At 44.7% G+C, this 15,046-nt stretch overlaps 1 protein-coding gene across 1 annotated transcript in view; it reads left to right on the top strand.

Moving 5' to 3' along the window:
- ABHD4 (abhydrolase domain containing 4, N-acyl phospholipase B) overlaps positions 1-15,046 on the top strand; it is a 36,211-nt gene that overhangs the window by 2,774 nt on the left and 18,391 nt on the right. The window contains exon 2 of the mRNA XM_087891747.1: positions 14,745-14,833. Within this exon, the coding sequence (XP_087747873.1) occupies positions 14,745-14,833 (89 nt within the window). The remainder of the gene's footprint in view (positions 1-14,744; positions 14,834-15,046) is intronic.

The following is a 15,046-nucleotide window of genomic DNA, read 5'->3' as shown; positions in this document are numbered from 1 at the left end:
GGTGCCTCGATAGAAAAATAATAATATATATATAAAAATATTTTTTTATTCTTTATTTTATTCTTTATAAAATATTCTTATGAAAGAGAGCTAGTTTAATTTAGTGGCTAAGGCACCAGAAAAGAAAACCAGGGAATCGTGAGTTCTAGTCCTGCCTTAGGTATGAAAGCCAGCTGAGTAACTTTGGGCCACTCCTTCTCAGCCAGTTCCACCTCACAGGGTTGTTGTTGTTGTTGCAGTTGGGGAAAATAGAAGGAGGAAGGAGTATGGGGTGTGCCCACTGCCTTGAGCAATTTATAAAAATGGGGAGAACAAAATTACTGTTTTAAAAATGCCAATTGTAATAAGCGAGAGATGATCCTAAAACATCTGGAACATCAGATGTTCAATACTATGGGCATTGACAAAAATCATCAGCCAATTGCAAAAGGCAGCTTTACTTGGAACAGTTTACAGTCTCTGACAATACAGAATAACAGATTTGGAAGGGGCCTTGGAGATCTTCTAGTCTAGCTCCCCGCTCGGGCAGGAAACACTATACCGCTTCAGACAAATGGTTGCCCAGTCTCTTCTTAAAAAAGCCTCCAATGTTGGAGCATCCACAGCTTCTGGAGGCAAGTCGTTCCACTGGTTAATTGTTCTAACTATGAATACCTTTAATATTATCAAACAACATTAGCCTAAAGCCTGGAGCCTGGATAGCTCTGCAGACTAAAAGCACTGTAATTTAACACCAGCTGTCTGCAATTAAAGTAAGTTCGAATCTTGCCAGGCTCAAGGTTGACTCAGCCTTCCATCCTTTCTAAGGTAGGTAAATTGAGGACCCAGTTTGTGGGGGCAATAAGCTGACTTTGTATAAAAATATACAAAAGTATGAAGGCTATTGCTTAACGCACTGTAAGCTGCCCTGAGTCTCCGGAGAAGGGTGGCATATAAATCAAATTAAACAAAAAAAAAAAAAAGAAAAAGCCAGATGCTTCGGAAGGACTCGATAATAATTGTTATTTATTATGATGGGTGTCAAACTCCCAGGCTTTTTGTGAAAATTGGGGGAGATTTGCCCGGGAGGCTTTGAGACTTTATAAAAAAAAAAGGAGTCGAATATGCTTTCTTCGAAGAATTTTCCTAATCTCCCATATTTGATTTCTCAGCCGTAATGCTGGGCGTTGAGGATTAAGACTTGCCTTTGTCAGTGAAAAGCAGGTTGGTAAGAAGGCAGATTGAAATGCAGTCGGCTTTATCCTCTGCCATGCCAGCTTCTAGGAAGTGCCAAGAAGAGGCCTGCGCTGGGGACTGGCATGGACGAAATAAAACGGAAACAAAAGCTAGGCCCAAACAGTTTTAAAAAGGCAAAGAAAGGAGGGCAGCTAGCTTGGATCTGGGTCCCTGGATTTGAATAAATGAGTTGAAGCACTGCTTAACAAATTATTTTTTGTTGCTAGGATGTGCTGTGATTCTCCTTCCCATGGAGACAGGGACTTTTCTGCCTTGCTAAATACAAAAATAAAATGGAGGAAAAATATTTTAGGATCTGCTGGTCCCTCCGCCCAAGCCTTAGGCGAAACCGGCTGGCATTTCTGAAAACCAGGCCGGATTCATTTCTAAGGGAAAAAGTCAAACCCAAACTGAGAAGTGATGATTGCAGCTCTTTTAAAGCCAGTTTTACGGCTGGGGAGTTGCCATACAGTACTCAGTGAAAGGGAGGAAATGCTCCAAGTATTCTCAGAGGCCTGTATAATGTTGCGTATGGTTTTTATTTATTTATTTATTTATTTGATTTAATTTCTATACCCCCCTACTCCCGAAGGACTCAGGGCGGTGCACAGCCAAACAATAAAACACATACAAACAAAATTTAAAAGTAGAATAAAATCAAATTAAATAATTTTGGCTCCGACAAATTTAAAACCCCAAACTATTTAAAACCAATTTTAAAATTGAATGTATAAAATACTAAAAGATATTTAAAAATTAAAAATCTTTTATGAAAGAGGGAGAAAATTAGGCCAGGCCCGCCTGGTGAAATAATAAGGTCTTTAAAGCGCGGCGGAAGGTGCGCAGATCCGGGATCCTCCGTATCTCTGGGGGGAGCTCGTTCCAGATAGTAGGTGCCCCCACAGAGAAGCCTCTCCCCCTGGAGGCCGCCAGTCGGCATTGTTTGGCTGACGGCACCCGGAGGAGCCCCTCTCTATGGGAGCGTACCGGCCGGTGGGAGGCTATTGGTGGTAGTAGGCAGTCCCGCAAGTACCCTAAGCCATGGAGCGCTTTAAAGGTGGTAACCAAAACCTTGAAGTGCACCCAGAAGACCACCGGGAGCCAGTGCAGCTCGCGCAGGAGAGGTGTTACATGGGAACGCCATGTCGCTCCCATTACCACCCGTGCGGCTGCACTCTGCGCCAGTTGGAGCCTCCGGGTGCTCCTCAAGGGGAGCCCCATGTAGAGAGCATTGCAATAGTCCAGGCGGGAGGTAACAAGGGCATGAGTGACCGTGCGTAACGAGTCCCGATCCAGAAAGGGACGCAATTGGTGAATCAGGCGAACCTGATGAAAAATCCTCCCGGTCATGGCCGTCAAGTGCTCTTCTAAAGACAGCCGTGAATCCAGGAGGACGCCCAAGTTGCGCGCCTTTTAACTAAGGTTAAACTGAGGTATGGTTTTAAAACTAAGATCGTGGCCATCCCGCCCTCTCAATTCCTGGCAAATAGATGGGGAAGAAATGGAGGTAGAATAAAATAGAATAGAATTTTTATTGGCCAAGTGATTGGACACCCAAGGAATTTGTCTTGGTGCATATGCTCTCAGTGTACATAAAAGAAAAATTACGTTCATCAAGAATCATAAGGTACAACGCTTAATGATAGTCATAGGGAACAAATAAGCAACCAGGAAACAATAAATCAATCAAGGTAGTGATTTTATTTTCCTGGGCTCCAAGATCACCGCAGATGGGGACTGCAGCCAAGAGATTAAAAGACGCTCCTGGGGAGGAAAGCCATGGCAAATCTAGATAGCTTACTAAAAAGCAGAGACCACCCAGCCAACAAAAGTGTGTATAGTCAAGGCTATAGTTTTCCCAGTTGCAATGTATGGCTGTGAAAGTTGGACCATAAGGAAGGCTGAACACCAAAGAATTGAGGCCTTTGAACTCTGGTGCTGGAGAAGACTCCTGCGAGTCCCTTGGACTGCAAGACAAGCAAACTGGTCAGTCCTAGAGGAGATCAACCCTGACTGCTCTTTAGAAGGCCAAATCCTGAAGATGAAACTCAAATACTTTGGCCACCTAATGGGAAGGAAGGACTCACTGGAGAAGAGCCTAATGCTGGGAACGATTGAGGGCAAAAGAAGAAGGGGATGACAGAGAATGAGGCTGGATGGAGTCACTGAAGCAGTCGGTGTGAGCTTAAATGGACTCCAGAGGATGGTAGAGGACAGGAAGGATTGGAGGAAAGTTGTCCATGGGGTCGCGATGGGCCAGACACGACTTCGCAACTAACAACAACAACAACAACATGGTTTTAAAATCTCACAGGGTTGTTGTGATGGGGAAAATAGGAGGAGGAAGGTGGGTTCGATAATGTTGGGCCCCTTGAGTTCTTTGTAAAAAATAATAAAAGTGGGATACAAATCAATAATTAGGAATTGCAGGAATTGGGTATATATGTCTAGTATAATGAAAAGAAGGACTGCGGGTGATAGGATAGCCGCGTGTTCCAATATTTGAGGGGCTGCCACAAAGAAGAGACAGTCAAGCTGTTTTCCAAAACGCCAGACTTTAGGACAAGAAATAACAGATGGGAACTGATCAAGGAGAGCACCAACCTAGAATTAAGGAGAAATTTCTTGACAGAACAATTAATCTGTGGAACTGCTTACCTCCAGAAGTTATGGGTGCTACAACGCTGGAGGTTTTAAAGAAAAGATTGGGCAACCGTTTGTCTGAAATGGTATAGGGCCGTGATAGGGCCAGAGACCCCTAGAGAGGCTCCTACAGACTCCTAGAGAGGCTCCTACAGACTCCTAGAGAGGTTCTGGAGGCTGGGGACAGCAAAAAATGTAACTTCCTGTCCCACCGAGAGTTGGGAAATGGGCCCTTTCAGCCTCCGTAGGGCCTCCAAGGGAGTGGGAAAGGCTGTTTTCGCCCTTCCCAGATACACAGAGAGGATCTGGAACCAGGTAAGAAAGAAAAATGGGCCTACCAGGCCATCATGTTCCAGGAGCGGGGGGGAGAGGGTTGCGCACGCATGCGTGTGGGCACGTGAGCGTGCGACCCTCCCCCGCCCCCCCCTCCTGGCACGCGATGGCAAAAAGGTTAGCCATCACTTGTATAGGGTTTCCTGCCTGAGCTAGGGGTTAGACTAGAACAGTGATGGCTAACCTTTTTGCCGTCGCGTGCCAAAAGTGGGGGGATGTGGGGGGAGGATTGCATGTGTGCGTGCCCACACCCATAATTCAATGCCCCCCTGCGCTCCCCCCGCTTTTGGCACGCGATGGCAAAAAGGTTACTGGTGGGCCCACTAGACCTGTTTTTCGCCCTCCCCAGGCTCCAGAGGCATTCTTGGAGCCTGGGGAGGGCAAAAATGGCCTCCTCCCCCGGAGGCCCTCTGGAGGCTGGAAATGGCCCATTTCCTGACTTCTGTTGGGCCCGGAAGGCCTGAAAATCAATTGGCTGGCACGGGCGGGCACGCTGTAGCTGAGCTAGGGTAACGCTTGTGTGCCCACAGATATGGCTCCGTGTGCCACCTGTGGCAAACGTGCCATAGGTTCGCCATCACAGGACTAGAAGATCTCCAAGGTCCCTTCCAACTCTGTTATTCTATTATTCCTATAGATTATAATAATATTATATTATTATAATAATAGCTTGCCTTCAGAAGTTGCAGGTGGAGGTTTTTAATAAGAGATTGGACAGGCATTTGCCGAGATGGTGAACCTATGGCACAAGTACCTGAAATGGCACACAGAGCCATTTCTTCGGGCATGCCAGCCTCCTCCCGTTGCTCTTCCTCGGTTCCCGGTCTTCCGGTTTCTGGAGCAGATGCGTGCTGGCCAGCTGGTCTTCGCATGTGTGGGAGTGCCGAAAACTGGAAGAGCAGCTTCCTGGCGCGCATGCGCGTGCCGGAAAACTGAGCTTCTGGTTCCTGGCAGGCGAATGTGCACTGGCCAACTAATCTTCACGTGCGCATATGTGCCAGAAACTGGAAGACCAGGTGACTGGCGCACATGCGCACGCTGGAAACTGGAAGCTCAGCTTTTCTTCCATTTTCTGGCGCCCCCGCGCATGCCCGCCAGGGAGCTTCTCTTCCGGTTTTCGGTGCTCTACCGCATGTTTGCACGTGTGCTCCTGTTTTGGCACTCGGTGCCTCAAAGGTTTGCCAACACTGCCATAGGGTTTCCTGCTTGGTCAGGAGTTAGACTAGAAGACCTCCAAGGTCCCTTCCAACTCTTTAATTCTGTTTTTCTACATAACAACAACAACAACAACAACAATAATAGGCATTGACAAATTTGCCATCAGTCAATTGCAGAAGGCGCTTTACTTGGAACAGCTTCGGTCCTGCGATGATAATCTGTAACCACCATCAAACATCCAGATTTGCCTATGCCAAGTCCTTGGTAAGGACTTGATAGGCAGACAAAAATGCCAAACCCAGTCTGGACATCTGGCTGACTGTGTGATGATTATAATAATTATTATTATAATTATAGTAATAATTACCTAGGATGCTGGCAGCAACTCGTGTCAATCATCAGTGCCAGTGAATATTTGTGATACATCTTTAAATGTTCAGTTGACTGAGTTTCATGTTTAATGAATAAAAGTATAATAATAACAATAATAATGATAACAACAACAACAACAACAACAACAATAATAATAGTAATAATTACGTAGGACGTTGGCAGCAACCCGTATCAACCATTAGCACCAGTCACTCGTATTTGTGACACATTTTTAAATGTTCAGTTGACTGAGTTTCATGTTTAATGAATAAAAGAGATAATAATAATAACAGCAACATTGAAGGAAAATGTGATGACAACTTTACATGGGCATGGCTTAAGATGGGAACCATCAAGAAAGAAACGGAAGGTTTAATACTGGCTGCTCAAGAACAAGCAGTACAAACTAATGCCATGAAAGCAAAGATAAAAAAATCCACCAACAATCCAAACTGCCGACTTTGCAACAACAAAGTCGAAACAGTTTCACATTTAATATGTGAATGCAGCAAAATTGCACTAACTGATTACAAAGCTAGACATGAGCAAGTTGCTAAATTAATCCACTGGTCATTATGTAAAAAATATGACTTTCTTGTATCCAAAAAGTCATGGGAACATAACGTGGAAAAAGTTATAGAAAATGAGAAGCTGAAGATCTTGTGGGACTTTTGAATACAGACGGATTGTCACTTGGAACACAACACGCCAGATATCACAGTTGTTGAAAACCGAAATGCACAATTTATTGACATCGCGGTACCAGGAGGTGCCAGAGTCAAAGAAAAAGAACTGGAAAAAATCATGAAATATCGCGACCTGGCCATCGAAACTACACGGCTATGGATGAAACATGTAACGGTGATACCCATTGTCATCGGGGCACTTGGTACCATGTCCAAGAATTTTATAAGATACACCAACAAATTGCAGCTTCCTGCAATAACACCAGTGGAACTGCAAAAAACTGCGCTACTTGGAACATCGTACATCTTAAGAAGATACTCGGTTGATACCTAGGACGCTGGCAGCAACCCGTATCAACTATTAGCACCAGTCAATGCAGGGGTGAAATCCAGCAGGTTCTGACAGGTTCTGAAGAACCGATAGCGGAAATTTTGAGTAGTTCAGAGAAACGGCAAATACCACCTCTGGCTGGCCCCAGAGTGGGGAGGGAATGGAGATTTTGCAGTATCCTTCCCCTTCCACGCCCACCAAGCCACACCCATTGAACGGCAGCGAAAAAATGTAGATTTCACCCCTGAGTCAATGGTATTTGTAATGCATTTTTGAATGTTCAGTTCAGTTCATGTTTAATGAATAAAGTAAACAAAAACAATAATAACAACAACAACAACAACAACAACAACAACAACAATAATTGGAGCCCTTGGAGCAATACCCAAAGGGCCATTCAGACTGACAGGCACTTGGTCCACAACACACCTGACATAACAATAGTTGAAAAGAAAAAAGTATGGTTCATTGACATTGCAATACCTGGTGATGCACGGATTGAAGATAAGCAGCAAGAAAAAAATCACAAAGTACCGGGACTTGGAAATTGAAGTTGAGCGACTGTGGAAAAAGAAATTGTGTGTTGTCCCGATTGTAATTGGAGCCCTTGGAGCAATACCCAAAGGGCTACTCCGCTATTTAGAAATTCTAAATTTGCCGGACTTGAACATTTTGACTCTACAAAAAACCACCTTACTCGGAAGAGCTTACATCCTCCGACGATACCTTAACAGTTCCTAGGTCCTTGGTTAGGACTCGAGCTGCTGAGCTATTAACCAGCCTCAAAGGCTGTGAATCTCACTAAAGATTTAATGATGATGATGATGATGATGATGATGATGATGATGATGATGATGATGATAGATGCTAGTTAGGTCCAAAACGTTTTTGAGCTGCTTCGGATCAGATGTCAAGATATGTGAGATAATTTCATACTGAATAAAAAGGAAACTTTTATATTCAGGCATGTTAATAAATAGTCAAGATCTAGAAATGGTTAGGGAATTAGAAGGGAGGGATTAAGGGTTGACTTGCGGCAAATGGCTCCCTTACAGTGTAAAACAATCTCCTGTGTGTTCACATTGACTCTTTAACTCCAAGGACAAAGGACTCAGAAATGATTCGTCAGAAATTAGAGAATCGGTCGTTCAACTTTTCAGTTTGGCCCTTGCTCGGAGTTTGTAACAGTGTAGCCTTGTTTTTACTCCTGGCTAGCTGGCCGGGTGGTTCTCTCTTTGGTGCATGCTTGGATTGATTTTAGAAGGGGAGAAACTTAGTTTTAATGTAATCTTTTATCTAGTCCATGATAGGCACAGGAGGTAGATACATGTCATTTGCAATAGAAGTTATCCTCTACTTACAACCAGTGGTGAGATTCAGTCGATTTGGGCCAGTTCGGGCGAACCAGTAGTTAAATTGCTGGCTGCCACCGGCCCTCCCTTCCCCGCCCCTTTCAGGAGTCTCCACGCGCCCCATTTTGGCTCCCAGATAAGTTCAGGGAGGCCTACTAGGCCCAAAATGGAGCACGGTGAGGTGCGGCACCCCCCCATGGCCTGTTTTCACTCCCAGGAGGCTGCAGAGAGGCCTACTGTGTCCAAAATGAGCCGCGGGAGGGTGCGGCACTCCCCCCCACCCCTCCGTGGCTCATTTTCACTCCCAGGAGACTGCAGAGACACCTACTAGGCCCAAAACAGGCCGCGGGGTGGGTGGGGGGGTGGGGGTGGCGTGTTCCCTCTATGTGGCCCGTTTTTGCTCCCAGGGGGGTACAGGAGGCCGAGTGCTGCCTGTCGCACCCCCTGGCCACGCCCACCATGGCCCCGCCCACCCAGCCAGTCATTAGGGCAGAGAACCGGTTGTTAAATTATTTGAATCCCACCACTGCAAGTTACAACCATGTGTTTACTTCTCGTTCAGAGTTACAACAGCCCTGAAAAAAGTAACGGATGCCCACTTTAAGACCGTTGTAGCAACTCCCCAGTCAGGAGATCCAAATTTGGGTGCTTGGCAACTGGCGTGTACAGGAAAGTCCTTGACTTACAACAGTTTATTTTAGTGACCGTTTGAAGTTACGACACTGAAAAAAGTGACGGTTTTTCAATCTTGAGACCCTTGTGGCATCCCTATAGTCACGTGACCAAAATTCAGACATCAGCAGTGGGGTTTCCGCACATGCGCCCGGACTTCTGCGCATGTGCTTTGCTCGCTTGCGTGCCTTCTGCACACGCGCCCAGCCTCAAAATAGTTACAGCATAGAGCCAGCACCCACAATTTCCACTACCGGTTCACACGAACCGGCACGAACCGGCTGAATACCACCTCTGTCAGACGTTCCTTGGCAACTGACTCGTATTTATGATCGTCACAGTGTCTCGGAGTTTTGCAATCCCCTTTTGGGAACTTCTGACAAGAAAGTCGATGTGGGAAGCCGGATTCACTTAACAACCATGTGACTGCAGTGATTCACTTAACAACTGTGGCAAGGAAGGTCATCAAATGGGACAAAACTCACTTAGCCAAATGTCTTGGCCACCTCATTTTTGGGCTCAGTCGTGGTCGCAAGTCGAGGGCGACCTGTCTTTACAAAAATTGCAACATTTGGGATATGTGATTGTCATTTTGGGGCCTTCCCAGCCAGCTCCTGACAAACAGTCAATGGGGGGAAGCCAGATTTGCTTAACGACAGGGTGACTCACTTAACAACCGCAATGATTTTCTGAACAGTTGTTTCAAAAAATAACATAAAACTGAGTAGAGCTCACTTAACAGCTGCCTTTCTTAGCAACAAGAATGCTGGTCTCATTTGTGGATGTAGGCTGGGGACTACCTGTATGTTCAGCTGCACTGGTTAATTGCTTCTTTTTAAAAATAGTGAATCTTAACTTCCTTCCATCCATCCATCTCTCGGATCCTCCCTCCCTTCATTCTCTCTGATCCTTCCTTCCTTCCTTCCTTCCTTCCTTCCTTCCTTCCTTCCTTCCTTCCTTCCTTCCTTCCTTCCCCCCTCAATCCCATTCTCTTCCCTCCCTCCCTCGATCCTTCTCTCTGATTCTCTCTCCCTTCATTATCTCATCCATCCTTCCTTCCTTCCTTTCTTTCCCCCTCCCCTCCCTCCCTCCTTCTCTCTAATCCTCTCTCCCTTCATTCTCTCATCCACCCTTCCTTCCTTTCTCCCTCTCTCCCTCTCCCTCCCTTCCCTCCCTCCATCCTTCTCTCTTATCCTCCCTCCCTTCATTCTCTCATCCATCCTTCCTTTCCCCCTCCCTTTCCTCCCTCCCTCCCTCCATCATCCATCCATTCATCCTTCTCTCTGATCCTCTCTCTTCATTCTCCAATCCTTTCCCCCTCCCTCCCCTCCATCTACCCACTCATCTATCCATCCATCCATCCATCCATTCTTCCATCCATCCTTCTCTCTGATCCTCTCTCCCTTCATTCTCTCTGATCCTTCCCTCCCTCCCTCCTTCCTTCCTTCCTTCCTTCCTTCCTTCCTTCCTTCCTTTCTTCCTTTCTCTCCCTCCTCTTCCCTCTCTCCCTCCTTCCCTCCCAGTCTTGAGCTCAGCATTTGCATGTACAAACTGAGAATGGAATTCATTTGTATGCCTGCCATGCCTGAAAGCCGTAGGGACAACTTGTGCTTTATTGTGTGAAACCGCAAGTCGTGAAGCATAAGTCCTTCATTGTTTTCCTCTTTCCCACCGAAAATCAGATAGAGAAAGAACGGGCCAGAGATAAAGAAGGAAGACTCTGTTGCACACATCTTGCCACTATTTGTGTCCGTGCGTGGAAGGACCCCCTTTCTGGCTGATCAGCTGACCTTTGCAGAGGTTTGCATTCGTGTGCAGATGTGCATGCATTGTCCACACACTTGTACAGTTGCTAGACACAGCTGGGGAAGGAAGGAGGCCACAGCTCTGCTCTGAGCAATGGTGCCACTTTGGGACTCATATAATGGATTGTAGCTTTTCCCCCCTATTTACCACCGTGTAAGTGGCTAAGACGCTGAGCTTGTCGATCGAAAGGTTGGCAGTTCAGCGGTTCGAATCCTTAGTGCCGCGTGACGGGGTGAGCTCCCGTTCCTTGTCCCAGCTTCTGCCAACCTAGCAGTTCGAAAGCACGTAAAAAAAAATGCAAGTAGAAAAATAGGGACCACCTTTGGTGGGAAGGTAACAGCGTTCCGTGCACCTTTGGCATTTAGTCATGCCGGCCACATGACCACGGAGACGTCTTCGGACAGCGCTGGCTCTTTAGTTTTGAAATGGAGATGAGCACCGCCCCCTAGAGTCAGGAACAACTAGCACATATGTGCGAGGGGAAACTTTACCTTAATACCTTGCTTTGGGATGGGATTGGGGTGACTGAATAGAGTTGAGCATTTACTGGCCGGATGCCCTTCCTGACGCCTATGCGGAGTTTGCAGCAGATATTTTCTCTTTACGCCCTGATAGAGAAACCTATATTGCTGCCTGGGATTGAACTCTCAACCTTCTGAGTGCAAAGCGAGCGTCTTTACCTCTAGGCCACCTGCGGCCGCTCATATAATGGATTGTGGTGTCCTCTTCAAAATAAAGCATCAAGCTGAGAGACTTGGATTCATATCTCTGCCTTGAAGCTCACTGCAAGTCGTCCTCGACTTACGACTGATATTGAGCCAGGAATTTCAGTCATGTCAGTCATTAAGCGGATCACCATGTGGTTTTGCAACTGCCCCCCTCCCCCCGGTTGTTAAAAGCACTGCAGTCATTAAGTGAGCTCTGTAGTCGTTACACAAACAATGCTTGCAGTTGTTAAGCAAACCCATTTTCTTCAATGGGAGGGTTTTTTTGCCAGAAATTAATGCCGGAAACTGGTTTTTTTAAAAAATGCCAAAAATTGTGGTCACATGACCACACAACACGCAGATGACCATACATGTGGGTCACGTGCTAAGTGCCCAAAATATGATTACATGACAACGAGTGTGTGTATGTGTGTTTGTCACTGTCAGAACTCTGGAACCAGGTTTTAATTATCCAGAGCAGGATGGAGCCTATAAAATGGCTGGTATGAATGTGTGTTGTTGCCAGGATGGGGTTGGGGTTATTATTTTATTATTTTTTAAAATATTTTTTATTATTTTTATTTCTTTTATACCGTGCTCTTATGTCTTATGGTAAGCCGCCTTGAGTCGCCATGTGCGAGTAAGCAGCAAAATAAATTTAAATTTATAGAAATATTCTAAAGGATTAAATCACTCTGAGGAGTCATTTAAATTTACAACTTTAAATATCAATTTAAACTTATATAAATATTATAAATGAATGAATAAATGAATGAATCACTCTGAGGAGATTTAAAATCAATTTATATACATTTTCTAAATAAATAAATAAAACAACTCTGAGGAGGGACCATTAAAGCTTTGAACAGTCACTATTAAGTGACGGGTCGTTAAGGGAGGACTGGAGTTCAACCTCCTTTCCCCGAAATGGTGAAAGTCAAAAACATTCAGGTTATAGAAATGAAGTATAAAATAGTTTGTCGTGAAAGCGACTGCCTGAGGGCTCCTGGATTGGAGCTGAAAGGCGAAAGGGAAGCAGTATGCTCCCTCCCATATTGGGGTAGACCAGGTGCTTCGATAGAAAAACACTATATATATATATATAGTGTTATATACTCTATAGTATATAACCTGATTCTGGGCTTTTTTCTTCTGGCAGCCAGCAGGCCCTATGCTGCCCTATGCTGCCTAGTGAGAGGGCTGTAGAAAAATCTTGGTTACGTTGGAAAAACCTGGCTAAAAGAAAAACACACATAAAACCTACGAAAAGTAAGAAAATAGATATTGTATCTTTACAGGGAGGATACATGAGATGTGGGTGTGGCTTACTGATGATGGCTAATGAGCCAGAAATAGATCTATATAAGTCTCTCACTAGGCAGCATAGGGCCTGCTGGCTGCCAGAAGAAAAAAGCCCAGAATCGAATGAATGTGACTCCACTGAGCTAGGGCTGTAGAAAAATCTTGGTTACGTAGGAAAAACCTGGCTAAAAGAAAAACACACGTAAAACCTACGAAAAGTAAGAAAATAGATATTGTACCTTTACAGGGAGGATACATGAGATGTGGGTGTGGCTTACTGATGATGGCTAACGAGCCAGAAATAGATCTATATAAATCTCTCACTAGGCAGCATAGGGCCTGCTGGCTGCCAGAAGAAAAAAGCCCAGAATCGAGTAGATGTGACTCCACTGAGCTAGGGCTGTAGAAAAATCTTGGTTACGTAGGAAAAACCTGGCTAAAAGAAAAACACACATAAAACTTACGAAAAGTAAGAATATATATTATACGTATGTATGTATGTATGTATATAGGACTGACTATGCTTTCACAGGCTGAGTCTGTATGCTCAGAGGCGGGGGTGGGTGGGTGCCATTGGTCTCTGCTCCCTGACGGAAAGCCGTCTCTGCTCATCCTGCAGGGTCTTTCCTGGTGTCTCAAAGCCTGGTAGGCCAGTGGCACTTCGATATGCCTGTTGATGAAATTGTTATTGGAGAACCAGTCTTGTTTTAGTAGGCGTCCTCCTTTAGTCCTATCATGGGCAATATCCTCAGCTTCTTGAAAATCAAATGTGTGGTTGGGCTCCTTCATATGCGTTCAGATCTGGGAGCGCTGTTCCTTGCGTCGGACAGCCAGTTCGTGTTTGTGTACTCTGGTCTGTATACACACACACACACACACACATGTGTGTGTGTGTGTGTGTGTGTGTATCTATGTGTATATGTGTGTATGTGTGTGTATATGTGTGTGTGTCAGGTGAAATTCACTTACCTTCCCTACTGGTTCGCACGTGATGTCCGCGTGGGTGGGTGGGGCGTCACACAGTTGGCCCTACCGTATCGTGCAATCTGGTTAGAACTGGCTGAATTTCACCCCTGATATGTGTGTGTGTGTGTGTGTGTGTCTGTCTGTCTGTCTGTCTGTCTATCAGGGTGGATTTGATTTAAATCGAGTTGATTTAAATCACAATTTAAATCATGATTTAAATCACTAGTAAAAAGGCTTGATTTAAATCAACTCGATTTAAATCATAATTTTTAAAGAGCAACTGTCATCTCTGCTACTCCTTTGACCCGCTGTTGACTCACCGATAGTCCCAGGGTTGCAGAATATACAGCCTCCTGCTACATAACTAAGCTCCATTTCATGCTGAATAAACTAAATTATTTATGTATCTTAAATAGAAAACTATCTTATGATAGATTTTTACCCCAAAAGTTTTTTATTAAAATAAATTCGATAAAAATCAAAAAAATCCGATTTAAATAAAAAAAATCCATTTTTTTTATTTTTTTAAAAAAATCATTGATTTTAATCCACCCGTTTGTCTGTCTGTCTGTCTGTCTGTCTGTCTGTCTGTCTGTCTGTCTGTCTGTCTGTCTGTCTATCTATCTATCTATCTATCTATCTATCTATCTATCTATCTACATCTACATCTACATCTACATCTACATCTACATCTACATCTACATCCATCCATCCATCCATCCATCCATCTATCTATCTATCTGAGAAAATACAGAAACAATATACAGGAAGAGAAGACGAGCAATAACATACGCCCAATAGAAAGATTATATAGCCCAAAGAAAATGAACCGAATAAAATAAACCAACCAAAATTAACCTTGATGGTAACATAGTAAATTTGATGTAAATCACCAAAATGTAACACGTGTGTGTGTGTAATCATTTAATGATGAAGTTTGGAATTGCAAGTATTTGAAGGATACCTCAAGTTGGGAAGATTATTTTAGTCTCTTCATTTAGTTGCAGTTATTCTCATTCTTTTCCTCCTAGCCTGTGGGGAAACTTGAACTTTTGGGTACCACAATGTTGTGAGAAGCAGGTTGTTGAAAAGAGTCCTCTTTTTGCTGATTGGACCAATGACCATTTGACTGTCTCATGTCCTTTTTCCATCTTGGCTAGATAGTTCTAACCATGCTCTCCTCGTGGTCTCCTTCCTACAGGTCCCAAGGCTGGCTAGGTGGTTGGCTGCCAGCCTGGCGGCCCACATCTATGTCTCACCTCAAGAATGTGGAAGCTCGGATCCTGCAGTGTAAGAACGATTTGTCTGCTCATTTTGAGTGGGTGGGTCCCATCTCCTTGTCAAGAGTCACCAAGGAGGTCCCTTATGTTCTGACCTAGGCTTCCCCAAAAAGCACGAAGCAGAATCCTGGTTCCGTCAAAATCCCTTTTATTAAGCAAACAGTAAATTCCTCTCATTCACCTTCAGCAAAGTCTTTCAAGGGAGGAATTTATAGTCACAGAC

The sequence above is a fragment of the Pantherophis guttatus genome, chromosome 4 (genome assembly GCF_059756535.1).
Source record: "Pantherophis guttatus breed Tessera chromosome 4, ASM5975653v1, whole genome shotgun sequence".
Lineage (NCBI taxonomy): Eukaryota > Metazoa > Chordata > Lepidosauria > Squamata > Colubridae > Pantherophis > Pantherophis guttatus.
The sequence above is the reverse complement of the archived record's forward strand: the minus strand, read 5'-3'. Positions and strand labels throughout refer to the sequence as shown.